This window comes from Ranitomeya variabilis, chromosome 5 (assembly GCF_051348905.1).
Source record: "Ranitomeya variabilis isolate aRanVar5 chromosome 5, aRanVar5.hap1, whole genome shotgun sequence".
Classification (NCBI taxonomy): Eukaryota; Metazoa; Chordata; class Amphibia; order Anura; family Dendrobatidae; genus Ranitomeya; species Ranitomeya variabilis.
Window position 1 is genome coordinate 680400057 of NC_135236.1, and position 19455 is coordinate 680419511.

The 19455-nt window shown below is 46.4% G+C and overlaps 1 protein-coding gene across 2 annotated transcripts in view; it reads right to left on the reverse strand.

Moving 5' to 3' along the window:
• CACNA2D4 (calcium voltage-gated channel auxiliary subunit alpha2delta 4) overlaps nt 1–12973 on the reverse strand; it is a 134178-nt gene extending 121205 nt beyond the window's left edge. The window contains exons 1-2 of one of the 2 annotated variants that reach the window (XM_077267058.1): nt 12746–12971; nt 4343–4424 (exon numbers count right to left, since the gene is read on the reverse strand). In XM_077267058.1, the coding sequence (XP_077123173.1) occupies nt 4343–4424; nt 12746–12849 (186 nt within the window). In that variant the 5' untranslated portion in view covers nt 12850–12971. Of the gene's footprint in view, nt 1–4342; nt 4425–12745 lie in introns of both variants that reach the window. The other variant, XM_077267057.1, reaches the window with a different exon arrangement.
• Between the last annotated feature and the right edge of the window lie 6482 nt (nt 12974–19455).

Consider the following 19455-nt stretch of genomic DNA (forward strand, 5'->3'; position numbering starts at 1 on the left):
TGTACATAGGCGCAGTATTATAGTAGTTATATTCTTGTACATGGGGGCAGAATTATAGTAGTTATATTCTTGTATATAGGAGCAGTATTATAGTAGTTATATTCTTGTACATAGGGGCAGTATTATAGTAGTTATATTCTTGTACATAGGAGCAGTATTATAGTAGTTATATTCTTGTACATAAGAGCAGTATTATAGTAGTTATATTCTTGTATATACTGTAGGAGCAGTATTATAGTAGTTATATTCTTGTACATAGGGGCAGTATTATAGTAGTTATATTCTTGTACATAGGAGCAGTATTATAGTAGTTATATTCCTGTACATAGGGGCAGTATTATAGTAGTTATATTCTTGTACATAGGAGCAGTATTATAGTAGTTATATTCTTGTACATAGGAGGCAGTATTATAGTAGTTATATTATTGTACATAGGAGGCAGTATTATAGTAGTTATATTCTTGTACATAGGGGCAGTATTATAGTAGTTATATTCTTGTATATAGGAGCAGTATTATAGTAGTTATATTCTTGTACATAGGAGCAGTATTATAGTAGTTATATCCTTGTACAGGGGGGCAGTATTATAGTAGTTACATTCTTGTACATAGGGGCAGTATTATAGTAGTTATATTCTTGTACATAGGGGCAGTATTATAGTAGTTATATTCTTGTACATAGGGGCAGTATTATAGTAGTTATATTCTTGTACATATAGGCAGTATTATAGTAGTTATATTCTTGTACATAGGGGCAGTATTATAGTAGTTATATTCTTGTACATAGGAGCAGTATTATAGTAGTTATATTCTTGTACATAAGAGCAGTATTATAGTAGTTATATTCTTGTATATACTGTAGGAGCAGTATTATAGTAGTTATATTCTTGTACATAGGGGCAGTATTATACTAGTTATATTCTTGTACGTAGGAGCAGTATTATAGTAGTTATATTCTTGTACATAGGGGCAGTATTATACTAGTTATATTCTTGTACATAGGGGCAGTATTATAGTAGTTATATTCTTGTACATAGGAGCAGTTTTATAGTAGTTATATTCTTGTACATAGGAGCAGTATTATAGTAGTTATATTCTTGTACATAAGAGCAGTATTATAGTAGTTATATTCTTGTATATACTGTAGGAGCAGTATTATAGTAGTTATATTCTTGTACATAGGGGGCAGTATTATAGTAGTTATATTCTTGTACATAGGAGCAGTATTATATTAGTTATATTCTTGTACATAGGGGCAGTATTATAGTAGTTATATTCTTGTACATAGAGGGCAGTATTATAATAGTTATATTCTTGCACATAGGGGCAGTATTATAGTAGTTATATTCTTGTACATAGGGGCAGTATTAGGCCGGGATCACACACAGCAAGATACGGCCGAGTCTCGCAGGTTAAAACAAAGCTCTGGCGCCGTCACTCCGGAGAGGAGCGTGCGGCCGCATATCAATACATGGAGCTGCACGCTCCGCTCCGGAGTGCCGGTGCCAGAGCTTGTTTTTAACCTGCGACACTCGGCCGTATCTCGCTGTAGTGTGACTCCGGCCAAATCGTAATATACTGAGCTGAGGAAGGGTTACATTTATTATTTGCAGAGACTGATAGGACATGTGAACATATGTATGATGGGGGGGCGCACTATGAATACAGCAGTGCGTCGTCCATCATTAGTGAGGGCAGATTTCTTGCAGCACAGGCTTATTGGACAGCACTTGGCAGGAGACCCACGTGGAGATCACGTTCTGTCAGATTACGTGATTCTGTAGTGACCTATTAATCCCCCAGTATATAGTGCTATATAGTGAGATGATAAACCCTTACATTCCCTGACATACGGGATTTTCCCTATATATAGAGATATTAATCACTGTCCTCATTTGTCAGATTCTTACAAATTCTATTCAAATTATTTTCCTTTATTGCACATTTATGAAAAATCTTGATGCAAACTGATAGAGCGGCCAAGGATCTAGGAAAGCCGGGTAACAAAACCCTCATGGGAGCCCAATGACAGCCATAAAATGTGTCACCCAACTTTCCTAGGAACAGGACGACTGAACAGCAATGTCAGAAAAGAGCAAACACTAATCCTCCAGCTGCAAATCTGTGAGCAGGGATCTGAGCGCCGGCCGTGCGTCTCCCTGCCCATGTAATCGTCTTCGTGTGATACATTTGTAGTGTACGATCTCCAGACGGGCACACAGCATTTCGGGAACACTGCGTTTCAGGCACACTGCGCTGCGGGAACACTGCGCTGTGGGAACACTGCGCTGCGGGAACACTGCGCATCGGGAACACTGCGCTGCGGGAACAATGCGTTGCGGGAACACTGCGCTGCGGGAACACTGCGTTGCGGGAACACTGCGCTGCGGGAACACAGCGTTTCAGGCACACTGCGCTGCGGGAACACTGCGCTGCAGGAACACTGCGCTGCGGGAACACTGCGCTGCGGGAACACTGCGTTGTGGAAACACTGCGCTGTGGGAACACTGAGCTGTGGGAACACTGCGCTGCGGGAACACTGCGCATCGGGAACACTGCGCTGCGGGAACACTGCGCTGCGGGAACACTGCATTGCGGGAACACTGCGCTGCGGGAACACACTGACAGCAGTGTGGCTCATGGCACGTGTGTGCCGCACTAATCCCGTCCCTGGTTATTCTTAATCCGGCCGGCCTAGCTGTCCTCGTAGAGGTCATGTGACCCACTTAATCCCTTGACACATCATCAGCGCAGTCTGGCGAATGTGGGGCACATGTCTGCGTCTAGCCCGCTTGGGCCTATATCTTTTTTGCTGCACAGAATACTATAAAGACTACACTGTAAGCAAAAAAAGGTAAATATGGATTTACGTGCTATGTCCACAATGTCTTGTGCTGAAGCATTAGGATTTCCCATCACTGGAGCGGAGGGTCCGAGGCCGCCCCCTGATAACATCCCCCATAGCATTATCCTCCTCCACCATCTGTACAGGGGGGACAATGTAGTCAGGGGGTAACGTTCTCCTGGAATCACCAAACCCAGACTCCTCCATCAGACGCAGATAGAGAACTGCAATCCGTCACTGCACAGAACACGTCTCCTCCAGAGTCCAGTGGTGGCGGCTTTACACCACTCCATCCGACGCTCAGCATTGTGCTTGGTGATGTACGGCTGCATGCAGCTGCTCGGCCATGAAGCTCCTTGCAGGGGCACAGTGTTTGTTCTAATGTTAATACCAGAGGAGGTCAGTACTCTGCAGTTATGGGGTCAGCAGAGCGTTGGTTCCCTCAGAACTCTGTACTTTTACGGGGTCTCCACTTTGTGGCTGAGTTAACTTAAATTGCTCAATAATATCACTCACATCACAGGTGATGGGGGAAGATTCACGAAGAAGAAATGTCATGAACGGTTTTGTATTACAGAATCTGGTATCAAAGGGAACCGAAATGGCGAGGAGACGGATGTCATACACCGGGGAGCAAGGGGACGAATGTTATACACCGGGAAGCGATAGGACCTGATGTTATACACTGGGGGGGCGATGGGGCCTGATGTTATACACCGGGGGGCGATGGGGCCTGATGTTATACACTGGGGGGGGAGCGATGGGGCCTGATGTTATACACTGGGGGGGCAGCGATGGGGCCTGATGTTATACACCGGGGGGCGATGGGGCCTGATGTTATACACTGGGGGGGCAGCGATGGGGCCTGATGTTATACACCGGGGGCGATGGGGCCTGATGTTATACACCAGGGGGACAGTGGAGCCTGATGTTATACTCCGGAGCAATGGGGCCTAATGTTATACAACGGGGGAAAGGGGCCTGATGTTATACACTGGGGGTGGCGATGGGGCCTGATGTTAGACACCAGGGGGACGGTGGAGTCTGATGTTATACACCGGGGCAATTGGGGCTGGATTCTATACAATGGGGGAAATGGTCCGGATGTTATACACCAGGGGGCAATTAGGCTGGATGTTATACAACGGGCAGGGGAAAGGGGGTCAGATGTTATACATCGGGGGGGCGATGGGGCCTGATGTTACACAGTGGGGGTCGAGGGGTTGAATGTTAATAAACCGGAGCAGTGGGGCAGGATGTCACACACTGGGTGGGAGGAACGAGGGGCCGGATGTTATATACCGGGACCACTGAGAATTGCTAATTTCCAGAGGGCTTTTGTGAGATCAGAAAATTTGCTGCCACTTGTGGGACAGACGGATTTGTAAGAAGTTTGATTCTGCCCCCCCCTCCATATACGCTGCACATTATCTACTGCACATATCACCTTCACATACATTACAATAATAAGAGATGGCGGCCGTGCGCCTTCACCGACCTTCTGTAAGAGTAGGGAGCCCGAGTACTTAGTGACCAATGTGTACATCTCACTGCCGAACATGTCTGCCCAAAGCTTCACCCTAAGAAGAAAAAAGACGTTGTTAATGACGTGTCAACATCCCAACAGGAACCTCAAATAAGAAACTAGTGGGGAAACATTTTCCGAAGTCACATTATAAATAAAGTTTATTGAAGAGAGTGAAAGCTGTGGTGACATACTAGGCCTCAGTTACCAGGTGGCCATGTTGCGCATAGTAACCAATTAGGATTCAGCTTTCATTTTTCTAAAGTCGTTTACAAAATCAAAGCTGAGCTCTGATTGGTTGCTCTAGGCAACAAGATCACATTTGTATGGTAACATGAACACAATGTGTGCAAGTGTCACTTCAACAAACTTTATTTACACAGTGCAAAACAAAAAATATAACTAGCCAAGATCCTGAAAACAGCGAGAACACAGCAGCCCAATACCGACCACACCGCCATAATCACTGCCTCCATGACGTATAGTGCTGAGGTTCTCTATCACAGGATTAGATACACAGCCCAGCTGACAGTATCATACCGGACAGGATTAGATACACGCTCACTCTTGGTAATGGTCATACTGAAGTGCACGGTGGTGGTACCGTTATATGTTACCGTGTGGTAAACATGTTATCAAAATGTAATCAATTAACAAAAGGGAACAAACAAAGAAGAAATATAAATCCCATCAGTTTCTGGTGACCACGCCTGTAGCCTCCATCATCAGTATCTGGTGATCGACCGTCGCCTCCATCATCAGTATCTGGTGACCGAACATCGCCTCCATCATCAGTATCTGGTGACCGAACATCGCCTCCATCATCAGAATCTGGTGACTGCCCGTCACCTCCATCATCAGAATCTGGTGACTGCCCGTCACCTCCATCATCAGTATCTGGTGACCTCCAATTCCCTCCATCATCAGTATCTGGTGATTTCCTGTCACCTCCATTATCAGTATCTGATGACCGCCTGTCGCCTCCATCATCAGAATCTGGTGACCGCCCGTCACCTCCATCATCAGTATCTGGTGACCTCCAATTCCCTCCATCATCAGTATCTGGTGACCGCACGCCACCTCCATCATCAGTATCTGATTTCCTGTCACCTCCATCATCAGTATCTGGTGACCGCCCATCGGCTCCATCATCAGTATCTGGTGATTTCCTGTCACCTCCATTATCAGTATCTGATGACCGCCAGTCACCTCCATCATCCGTATCTGGTGACCGCCCATCCCCTCCATCATCAGTATCCGGTGACCACCCATTCCCTCCATCATCAGTATTTGCTGACCACCCATTAACCCTCCATCATCAGAATCTGGTGGCCGCCTTGTAGCCTCCATCATCAGCATCTGGTGACTGCCCGTAGCCTTAATCATCAGCATCTGGAGACCGCCCATCGCCTCCATCATCAGCATCTTGTTACCGCCCGTCGCCGCCATGAGCAGCATCTGGTGACTGCCTGTCGCCTCCATCAGCAGCATCTGGTGACCGCCCGTCGCCTCCATCATTAGCATCTGCTGACTGCCCATCTCCTCCATTATCAGTATCCGGTAACCGCCTGTTGCTTTAATCATTAGTATCTGGTGACCACCAGTCGCCTCCATCATCAGTATCAGGTGACCGCCCAGCGCCTCCGTCACTTTTTCTCATCACCTGTACACAGGTTATGAAGGAACTCGACAGGAGGTTCTTCCAAACATCATGGAGAACTGACCCCCGATCTTCTGTGAATGAGGCTTGTGCGGATCTTTCTGTCTCTTCATGTGATCCCAGACAGACTGGATGATGTGAGCTTGGGGCTCTGTGGGGCCGGATCATCAGCTCCAGGACTCCTCGTTCTTAATGGCATTGGCTGGATGTCGGGAATCGTTGTCCGGCTGCAGAATACATTTGGAGCCAAACAGATGTCTCTTGATGGTATTACATGATGGATAAGTATCTGCTTGGACTTCTGAGCACTGAGTATAACAACAAATGGGCAATGTCGAGGACCATAGACACAGTAATCGGCCAAGGAAACTTAGTGCAGCAGATGAATGATACACTATGTTACTTCCCTTTGATATCGGAAGATGTCCAGCAGTGCCATCAGCCCAGGACTGGCAGCGACTAGTGGACCCAACTACACATCATCAACTGTTTGGAGAAGTCATCTTCATGAAGAAATGTCATTAAGAATGAGGAGTCCTGGAGGTGATCATCCAGCCCTGGAGCCCTGATCTCATACCATCCAGTCTGTCTGGGATCACATGAAGGATCTGCTCAAGCATCATACACAGAAGATCTGGGCTCAGTCCTCCAAGATGTTTCATCAACCTCCTGCCGAGATCCTCCATAACCTGTGGGTAAGATTTCTCATTTGTTCATTCACTTCCATTTTGGAAGTTTCTTACTTTGCAGCATTTTTTTTCCACACCTGCCTAAAACTTTTGCACAGTCCTATATATCTGAATGGCAGCCGCTGTACACCGTCCTGCATGGCACAGATCTGCTATGTAGGTGCAGAGGATGAATGGCACCCACGCCCTGGTGGCTGATGAGGCACACAGGCCTCTCTACTTCATCGGGGGGCACGAGGATCTTGGGGGACACAGATACAGATGGAACACCAGACTTTTCGGTTAAATATCCGTTGCTATTCCTCATATGCTGCGTTTCCATTAGTTTCTTCCAAAATGGCTGCAGTGATCTGTGTAATAAAGTTAAAGACGGCCGATCGTTTCCGCACGCTGAGTGATCACCCTACAACGACTTCTTCCTGAGATGGATATTATAACGTGGAGTAATGGTGTCTGGCCGAGGTAACGAGGTTACACTGGGGAAACCCTCAACCCAGCTATAGAAAGGGAGTATAGAAATGGAGGCCGCCGATCAATGGGAGATGCCATTAATGACATAACCAGCTGAGGAAATAATGGAAGATGGGAGAATGGAAACTCTGACCCTGAGATCTAATGACTAAAGGGTCCGGTATGTCTCCAATAGTAGCTACACCTGCGGCTGACATGCTGCTATTGGGGTCTCCTGAGGAGGAGACGCTGCTGCGGGGAGAGGGTCACCTGAGGAGGAGACGCTGCTGCAGGGAGAGGGTCACCTGAGGAGGAGACGCTGCTGCAGGGAGAGGGTCACCTGAGGAGACGCTGCTGCAACGGGGGTCACCTGAGGAGGAGACGCTGCTGCAGGGAGAGGATCACCTGAGGAGGAGACTCTGCTGCAGGGAGAGGGTCACCTGAGAAGGAGACGCTGCTGCAGGGAGAGGGTCACCTGAGGATTAGATGCTGCTGCGGGGAGAGAGTCACCTGAGGAGGAGACGCTGCTGCAGGGAGAGGGTTACCTGAGGCAGATGAGTGCAACGGGGGTCTCCTGGGAGAGGGTCACCTGAGGAGGAGACGCTGCTGCGAGGAGAGGGTCACCTGAGGAGGAGACGCTGCTGCAGGGAGAGGGTCACCTGAGGAGACGCTGCTGCAACGGGGGTCACCTGAGGAGGAGACGCTGCTGCAGGGAGAGGATCACCTGAGGAGGAGACTCTGCTGCAGGGAGAGGGTCACCTGAGAAGGAGACGCTGCTGCAGGGAGAGGGTCACCTGAGGATTAGATGCTGCTGTGGGGAGAGTCACCTGAGGAGACGCTGCTGCAGGGAGAGGGTCACCTGAGGAGACGCTGCTGCAGGGAGAGGGTCACCTGAGGAGGAGACACTGCTGCAGGGATAGGGACACCTGAGTAGGAGACGCTGCTGCAGGGAGAGGGTCACCTGAGGCAGATGAGCTGCAACAGGGTCTCCTGAGGAGGAGACGCTGCTGCAACGGGGGTCACCTGAGAAGCAGACACTGCTGCGGGGAGAGGGTCACCTGAGGAGGAGACGCTGCTGCGGGGAGAGGGTCACCTGAGGAGGAGACGCTGCTGCGGGGAGAGGGTCACCTGAGGAGCAGACGCTGCTGCGGGGAGAGGGTCACCTGAGGAGCAGACGCTGCTGCGGGGAGAGGGTCACCTGAGGAGGAGACGCTGCTGCGGCGAGAGGGTAACCTGAGGAGATGCTGCCATGGGGGTCACCTGAGGAGACACTGCTGCGGGGAGAGGGTCACCTGAGGAGGAGACGCTGCTGCGGGGAGAGGGTCACCTGAGGAGGAGAGGCTGCTTCGAGGAGAGAGTCACCTAAGGCAGACGCTGCTGCAATGGTGGTCACCTGAGGAGGAGATGCTGCGGCGGGGAGTCACCTGAGGAGCAGAGGCTGCTGCGGGGAGAGGGTCACCTAAGGCAGACGCTCCGCGACGGGGGTCACCTGAGGCAGATGCTGCCGAAACGGGGGTCACCTGAGGCAGACGCTGCCGCAACGGAGGTCATCTGAGGCAGACGTTGCCGCAATGGGGGTAACCTGAGGCTGCCGCTGCCGCAACGGGTGTCACCTGAAGCAGACGCTGCCTCAACAGGAGTCACTTGAGGCAGATGCTGCCGCAACGGAGGTCACCTGAGGCAGACACACTGTGGGGGGGAGAGTCACCAGAGGTAGATGCTGCTGCAGGGAGAGTCACCTGAGGCAGGCATGCTGCAACAATGGTCACCTGCGGTTGATACACTGCTATGGGGGGTCACCTGAGGAGGAGATGCTCCTGCAGGGAGAGGGTCACCTGAGGCAGACGTGCAGCAACTGGGATCACCTGAGGTAGACGCTGCCGCAACGGGGGTCACCTGAGGCAGACGCTGCCGCAACGGGGGTCACCTGAGGCAGACGCTGCCGCAACGGGGTTCACCTGAGGCTGACGCTGTCGCGACGGGGGTCACCTGAGGAAGACGCTGCCACAACGGGGGTCACCTGAGACAGATCATGCCGCAACAGGGGTCACCTGAGGCAGACACTGCCGCAACGGGGGTCACCTGAGGCAGACGCTGCTGCAACAGAGGTCACCTGAGTTAGACGCTGCTGCAACGGGGGGTCACCTGAGGTAGACGCTGCTGCAACGGGGGTCACCTGAGGCAGACGTGGTGCAGTGGGGGTCAGCTGAGGCAGACGTGGCGCAACGGAGGTCACCTGAGGTAGACGCTATTGCAACAGACGTGGTGCAACGGGGGTCACCTGAGGCAGACGCTGCTGCAATGGGGGTCACCTGAGGCAGACGCTGCTGCGACGAGGGTCACCTGAGGCAGACACTGCTGCAATGGAGATCACCTGAGGCAGACGCTGCTGCAATGGGGGTCACCTGAGGCAGACACTGCTGCAATGGGGGTCACCTGAGGCAGACACTGCTGCAATGGAGGTCACCTGAGGCAGACGCTGCTGCAACGGGGGTCACCAGAGACAGACATGGTGCTATTTTACCGAAAACTTGCTTCCATCCAATTCTATTACTTCTGATGGTTTGTTACAATTGTTTCCAGTCTAGACAGTGAGATACAGATGCTGATACATTGTAACAAAGCACCAGGAGACAGGACTGTGCTGGGGATGTATCTACGTCCAGACCGGACACATTATGACAAACCCTCAGTATTAGGTCATGACGGGGAACGGGGGGAATTTACGAGAGTCGTCGCATTCACTGACAGCAAGCAGAGATCTGGAAAATCAGGGATAATTAGGAACGCACGTGGCGGCCGGAGCCGACTTATCGCTGCATTTCTGCCACGTTTGGGGTAAATCCTTCTAAATCAGTCACTTTTTCATTTGCATGTTTTTTTTAGTTGCCTTTCGTGGTTTTCTGATTTTTACGACACTGCAGCTTTTCCAGAAGTAAATTTTTTTAAACATTTTTTTTATTTTAAACATGCAAAAGTGCGCGATTCCTCCCGACTGCAGAGGAATGAGAGGACGCGGCGGTCCGGGCGCCAAGCTCTGCAGCGTTGCTATGAACGCCCGCATCCCCCCGTATATGTCCCCGACGTCTGAGTTTGCGCCAAATGTCCCAGTTGGGTTTGTGGCTCTGCCTCGCACACCTCCCCGCTCCGCGCGCAGAGCCGAGATTTCGCAGGATGTAGGCAGTAAACAGCCGGTTCTCCCTCCAGAGCTGCCAAGTTATGTTTTTATGCTCAGATACATGAAAAAAAAATGAAAAAAAAAATTCCCATCTCGCTGAAAAACAACTTAGGGAAACATCACATATGGGAAGGAAGCGCTGACGGGGCGGCGCAGGAGGGGTTAACCCGGCCCCAGGTAAACCGCATTAACCCCAGGATTGCTGGAACTGAAATGGTGAAAAAAGGTGAATGGAGCTGGGGAACAGTCGCCCACGACACCCAGCTAACACGACGGCGGTCGTTGTCCCACGGTAAGTGCCCGATGACACGGCGTCCATCTACTGCTCATATCAGCAAACACTTAAAGGGTTAAACCCGAGCGGTACGTGATGTCTCCCCCACACCATTAGCGGATTGGCACATATTAACTCTTTACTGACTCAGGGGGGACAGATGGGGGGCGCAAAGGGCCTTTAACTCAAAAGTTGCCAAAAGTCCAGGAGCGTTCTAAGATGGATGTAAATGTCACGGAGGAATCCGCTCATCCCACCAAAGAACACGACCGAGGATGAAACGGCTGATAACAGAGAGCAATAAATTGCACTTAGATGCAAAACAACCACAGTCCCATTAAGGGGCACTGGCACGGCTTGTGGGCACACAGGTGGGTGACAGCAGATGGTGGCGGCAAAGATGTAGGTGGTGGGAAGGCAGGTAGAGCGGCAAAAATAGGGCCCCGGCGATGCCAGTATGGACCACAGCTGCAATGGTAAAGGTGCCACGCTCACGAATGACTGCAATACCAGACACAACCACAACCAAGAGAGGCGCTGTCCGGAGGAAACAGGAAAAACAGGCTTCCTTCTAATCTCAGGCTATGCAGCCCTGGCAGATATCGGAGCCATCCTGTGCCATGGCTGCCCACCTGGTACGGACCACCGCCCTGGCACTAGGACAAGTCGTATGAATGATCTGTGCCTCGGGGGAAATGAAGTCACATCTTGGCTGGCACAGGGCTCCTGCTGGGCACCGCATGGCACACGTCAATATCTGGCACTGACTGCGGATCTAGAGACGTCTGGGGGCCAGAGGCGGCAATCAGGGGCCACAACAGCCTGACTGTGCTGCCCCCCACGCCTGGCACGTAATAGGTGGTAAAGGTTCTGCCATGTGCCACCACCCAGCACCCTCGCCATGGCTCTGCATAACCCAATGACACCGTATATGAGTGAGGGGGAACTACAAATCCCAGAAGAAACTTCTACTGGGTACAAAATGCTGGCATCTGAAGTTCTGCAATATTTGGGGCCACAAGGGTACTAAAGGGGGGAAAAAGTCAGACATGGGGGGCGAATAAGAGAAGACAGGGCGGGCAAGTGATCCTGGCAGGGGGCAAACTGGGCAACATGAGGAGAATGTGGGCATGAGGTTATAGGACGGAGGGAGCTAGGGAAGGTGGGCGACAAGGCAAGAAGCCAGCAGAGGAAACGCAGAGACAGAGCAGGGCAGAGTGTGGGCAGACATAGGGCACAGGGGCAAGCGGGCAGCTGGCGGAGGGCACACGGGCATCTACTTGTAAGGATACAGCAGTGGGCAGGTGGGCACTTATACAAGATTGGCAAGCTGTCAGGGCACAGGGGCAGACAGAGGGGCATCTACAGGGCCATCTACAGGGCACAGGGGGAGACAGAGGGGCATCTACAGGGCACAGGGGCATCTACAAGGCACAGGGGCAGACAGAGGGGCATCTACAGGGCACAGGGGCATCTACAGGGCACAGGGGCAGACAGAGGGGCATCTACAGGGCACAGGGGCAGACAGAGGGGCATCTACAGGGCCATCTACAGGGCACAGGGGGAGACAGAGGGGCATCTACAGGGCACAGGGGCAGACAGAGGGGCATCTACAGGGCACAGGGGCAGACAGAGGGGCATCTACAGGGCACAGGGGCAGACAGAGGGGCATCTAAAGGGCACAGGGGCAGAGAGGGGCATCTACAGGGCACAGGGGCAGACAGAGGGGCATCTACAGGGCACAAGGGCAGACAGAGGGGCATCTACAGGGCACAGGGGCAGACAGAGGGGCATCTACAGGGCACAAGGGCAGACAGAGGGGCATCTACAGGGCACAGGGGCAGACAGAGGGGCATCTACAGGGCACAAGGGCAGACAGAGGGGCATCTACAGGGCACAGGGGCAGACAGAGGGGCATCTACAGGGCACAAGGGCAGACAGAGGGGCATCTACAGGGCACAGGGGCAGACAGAGGGGCATCTACAGGGCACAAGGGCAGACAGAGGGGCATCTACAGGGCACAGGGGCAGACAGAGGGGCATCTACAGGGCACAGGGGCAGACAGAGGGGCATCTACAGGGCACAGGGGCAGACAGAGGGGCATCAGCACCCAGTGGTCGCTCACGTGTCCGGGGGGATCTCCGTCCTCCTCTTCTCCTTGTGTCGGGGCCCCGCACATCCCTGCAGCAGGAGCCCGAGCAGCAGCGCCCGACACCGACTGCCCCACATCTTCCCCCCGAGGGTTCAGGCCATGAGTGGGCGACACTGGGCAGCAGAGACCCCAGAAAAACTTCTCTTCCTGCCGCTCCGACTCCGGCTGTGTCTGATCTCAGATAATCTGCACGATCCGATCCACGGATTACAGCGACCAATCACAGCCGATCACCGCCCCCCGAGCGGCTCCTACCGGCCCCTCATCTGCCTAATGGGATCTGCACCGACAGCTATGGCACACAAAGGGTGCATCGCATCATGTCACCAGAATCGCGATATAAGACTTATCACAGGAGTCAGACTCCAAGCAAACCCGAGGACCGACAGCTCCCATCATCAACACTTTACATGGAAGATCCCATAATACTGCCCCTATGTACAAGAATATAACTACTATAATACTGCTCCTATGTACAAGAATATAACTACTATAATACTGCTCCTATGTACAAGAATATAACTACTATAATACTGCTCCTATGTACAAGAATATAACTACTATAATACTGCTCCTATATACAAGAATATAACTACTATAATACTGCCCCTATGTACAAGAATATAACTACTATAATACTGCCCCTATGTACAAGAATATAACTACTATAATACTGCTCCTATGTACAAGAATATAACTACTATAATACTGCTCCTATGTACAAGAATATAACTACTATAATACTGCTCCTATGTACAAGAATATAACTACTATAATACTGCCCCTATGTACAAGAATATAACTACTATAATACTGCTCCTATGTACAAGAATATAACTACTATAATACTGCTCCTATGTACAAGAATATAACTACTATAATACTGCCCTATGTACAAGAATATAACTACTATAATACTGCCTCCTATGTACAAGAATATAACTACTATAATACTGCCCCCTATGTACAAGAATATAACTACTATAATACTGCCCCTATGTACAGAATATAACTACTATAATACTGCCCCTATGTACAGAATATAACTACTCTAATACTGCCCCTATGTACAAGAATATAACTACTATAATACTGCCCCTATATACAAGAATATAACTACTATAATACTGCTCCTATGTACAAGAATATAACTACTATAATACTGCTCCTATGTACAAGAATATAACTACTATAATACTGCCCCTATGTACAAGAATATAACTACTATAATACTGCTCCTATGTACAAGAATATAACTACTATAATACTGTCCCTATGTACAAGAATATAACTACTATAATACTGCCCCTATGTACAAGAATATAACTACTATAATACTGCTCCTATGTACAAGAATATAACTACTATAATACTGTCCCTATGTACAAGAATATAACTACTATAATACTGCCCCTATGTACAAGAATATAACTACTATAATACTGCCCCTATGTACAGAATATAACTACTCTAATACTGTCCCTATGTACAAGAATATAACTACTATAATACTGCCCCTATGTACAGAATATAACTACTCTAATACTGCCCCTATGTACAAGAATATAACTACTATAATACTGCCCCTATGTACAAGAATATAACTACTATAATACTGCCCCTATGTACAAGAATATAACTACTATAATACTGTCCCTATGTACAAGAATATAACTACTCTAATACTGCCCCTATGTACAGAATATAACTACTCTAATACTGCCCCTATGTACAAGAATATAACTACTATAATACTGCCCCTATGTACAAGAATATAACTACTATAATACTGCCCCTATGTACAAGAATATAACTACTATAATACTGCTCCTATGTACAAGAATATAACTACTATAATACTGCTCATATGTACAAGAATATAACTACTATAATACTGCTCCTATGTACAAGAATATAACTACTATAATACTGCCCCTATGTACAGAATATAACTACTATAATACTGCCCCTATGTACAAGAATATAACTACTATAATACTGCCCCTATGTACAAGAATATAACTACTATAATACTGCCCCTATATACAGGAATATAACTACTATAATACTGCCCCTATGTACAAGAATATAACTACTATAATACTGCTCCTATGTACAAGAATATAATACTATAATACTGCTCCTATGTACAAGAATGTAACTACTATAATACTGCCCCTATGTACAAGAATATAACTACTATAATACTGCCCCCTATGTACAAGAATATAACTACTATAATACTGCTCCTATGTACAAGAATATAACTACTATAATACTGCCCCTATGTACAAGAATATAACTACTATAATACTGCTCCTATGTACAAGAATATAACTACTATAATACTGCTCCTATGTACAAGAATATAACTACTATAATACTGCTCCTATGTACAAGAATATAACTACTATAATACTGCTCCTATGTACAAGAATATAACTACTATAATACTGCTCCTATGTACAAGAATATAACTACTATAATACTGCCCCTATGTACAAGAATATAACTACTATAATACTGCCCCTATGTACAAGAATATAACTACTATAATACTGCCCCCTATGTACAAGAATATAACTACTATAATACTGCTCCTATGTACAAGAATATAACTACTATAATACTGCTCCTATGTACAAGAATATAACTACTATAATACTGCTCCTATGTACAAGAATATAACTACTATAATACTGCCTCCTATGTACAAGAATATAACTACTATAATACTGCTCCCTATGTACAAGAATATAACTACTATAATACTGCCCCTATGTACAAGAATATAACTACTATAATACTGCTCCTACGTACAAGAATATAACTACTATAATACTGCCCCTATGTACAAGAATATAACTACTATAATACTGCTCCTATGTACAAGAATATAACTACTATAATACTGCCTCCTATGTACAAGAATATAACTACTATAATACTGCTCCCTATGTACAAGAATATAACTACTATAATACTGCCCCTATGTACAAGAATATAACTACTGTAATACTGCCCCTATGTACAAGAATATAACTACTATAATACTGCTCCTATGTACAAGAATATAACTGCTATAATACTGCTTCTATGTACAAGAATATAACTACTATAATACTGCTCCTATGTACAAGAATATAACTACTATAATACTGCCTCCTATGTACAAGAATATAACTACTATAATACTGCTCCCTATGTACAAGAATATAACTACTATAATACTGCCCCTATGTACAAGAATATAACTACTGTAATACTGCCCCTATGTACAAGAATATAACTACTATAATACTGCCCCTATGTACAAGAATATAACTACTATAATACTGCTCCTATGTACAAGAATATAACTACTATAATACTGCTCCTATGTACAAGAATATAACTACTATAATACTGCCTCTATGTACAAGAATATAACTACTATAATACTGCTCCTATGTACAAGACTATAACTACTATAATACTGCTCCTATGTACAAGACTATAACTACTATAATACTGCCCCTATGTACAAGAATATAACTACTATAAAACTGCTCCAATGTACAAGAATATAACTACTATAATACTGCTCCTATGTACAAGAATATAACTACTATAATACTGCCCCTATGTACAAGAATATAACTACTATAATACTGCCCTCCATATACAAGAAAATAACTACTATAATACTGCCCCTATGTACAAGAATATAACTACCATAATACTGCCCCTATGTACAAGAATATAACTACTATAATACTGCCCTCCATATACAAGAATATAACTACTATAATACTGCCCCTACGTACAGGAATATAACTACTATAATACTGCCCCTATGTACAAGAATATAACTACTATAATACTGCCCCTATGTACAAGAATATAACTACTATAATACTGTCCCTATGTACAGGAATATAACTACTATAATACTGCCCCTATGTACATGAATATAACTACTATAATACTGCCCCCTATGTACAAGAATATAACTACTATAATACTGCCCCTACGTACAGGAATATAACTACTATAATACTGCCCCTATGTACAAAAATATAACTACTATAATACTGCCCTTATGTACAAGAATATAACTACTATAATACTGCCCCTATGTACAGGAATATAACTACTATAATACTGCCCCCTATGTACAAGAATATAACTACTATAATACTGCCCCTACGTACAGGAATATAACTACTATAATACTGCCCCTATGTACAAAAATATAACTACTATAATACTGCCCTTATGTACAAGAATATAACTACTATAATACTGCCCCTATGTACAGGAATATAACTACTATAATACTGCCCCTATGTACATGAATATAACTACTATAATACTGCTCCTATGTACAAGAATATAACTACTATAATACTGCCCCTATGTACAAGAATATAACTACTATAATACTGCCCTCCATATACAAGAATATAACTACTATAATACTGCCCCTATGTACGAGAATATAACTACCATAATACTGCCCCTATGTACAAGAATATAACTACTATAATACTGCCCTCCATATACAAGAATATAACTACTATAATACTGCCCCTACGTACAGGAATATAACTACTATAATACTGCCCCTATGTACAAGAATATAACTACTATAATACTGCCCCTATGTACAAGAATATAACTACTATAATACTGTCCCTATGTACAGGAATATAACTACTATAATACTGCCCCTATGTACATGAATATAACTACTATAATACTGCCCCCTATGTACAAGAATATAACTACTATAATACTGCCCCTACGTACAGGAATATAACTACTATAATACTGCCCCTATGTACAAAAATATAACTACTATAATACTGCCCTTATGTACAAGAATATAACTACTATAATACTGCCCCTATGTACAGGAATATAACTACTATAATACTGCCCCTATGTACATGAATATAACTACTATAATACTGCCCCCTATGTACAAGAATATAACTACTATAATACTGCCCCTACGTACAGGAATATAACTACTATAATACTGCTCCTATGTACAGGAATATAACTACTATAATACTGTCCCTATGTACAAGAATATAGCTACTATAATACTGCCCCTACGTACAGGAATATAACTACTATAATACTGCCCCTTTTTTTACAAGAATATAACTACTATAATACTGCCCCTATGTACATGAATATAACTACTATAATACTGCTCCTATGTACAGGAATATAACTACTATAATACTGCCCCTATGTACAAGAATATAACTACTATAATACTGCCCCCTATGTACAAGAATATAACTACTATAATACTGCCTCTATGTACAACAGTATAACTACTATAATACTGCTCCTGTTATGGTTCTCAATGGCAAGAGAACATAGCCCAGCAAACATAAGAACTAGCTCTTGGAAGGATGGAAACTAAACTGACCATGAACTAAACCTGCCGCACAACTAACAGTAGCCGGGTAGCGTAGCCTGCGTTTTATCCCTAGACGCCCAGCGCCGGCCGGAGGACTAACTAATCCTGGCAGAGGAAAATATAGTCCTGGCTCACCTCTAGAGAAATTTCCCCGAAAGGCAGACAGAGGCCCCCACAAATATTGGCGGTGATTTTAGATGAAATGACAAACGTAGTATGAAAATAGGTTTAGCAAAACTGAGGTCCGCTTACTAGATAGCAGGAAGACAGAAAGGGCACTTTCATGGTCAGCTGAAAACCCTATCAAAATACCATCCTGAAATTACTTTAAGACTCTAGTATTAACTCATAACATCAGAGTGGCAATTTCAGATCACAAGAGCTTTCCAGACACAGAAACGAAACTACAGCTGTGAACTGGAACAAAATGCAAAAACAAACAAGGACTAAGTCCAACTTAGCTGGGAGTTGTCTAGCAGCAGGAACATGCACAGAAAGGCTTCTGATTACAATGTTGACCGGCATGGAAGTGACAGAGGAGCAAGGCTAAATAGCGACTCCCACATCCTGATGGAAACAGGTGAACAGAGAGGATGATGCACACCAGTTCAATTCCACCAGTGGCCACCGGGGGAGCCCAAAATCCAATTTCACAACAGTACCCCCCCCTCAAGGAGGGGGCACCGAACCCTCACCAGAACCACCAGGGCGATCAGGATGAGCCCTATGAAAGGCACGGACCAAATCGGAGGCATGAACATCAGAGGCAGTCACCCAAGAATTATCCTCCTGACCGTATCCCTTCCATTTGACCAGATACTGGAGTTTCCGTCTGGAAACACGGGAGTCCAAGATTTTTTCCACAACGTACTCCAACTCGCCCTCAACCAACACCGGAGCAGGAGGCTCAACGGAAGGCACAACCGGTACCTCATACCTGCGCAATAATGACCGATGAAAAACATTATGAATAGAAAAAGATGCAGGGAGGTCCAAACGGAAGGACACAGGGTTAAGAATCTCCAATATCTTGTACGGGCCGATGAACCGAGGCTTAAACTTGGGAGAAGAAACCCTCATAGGGACAAAACGAGAAGACAACCACACCAAGTCCCCAACACAAAGCCGAGGACCAACCCGACGCCGGCGGTTGGCAAAAAGCTGAGTCTTCTCCTGGGACAACTTCAAATTGTCCACTACCTGCCCCCAAATCTGATGCAACCTCTCCACCACAGCATCCACTCCAGGACAATCCGAAGATTCC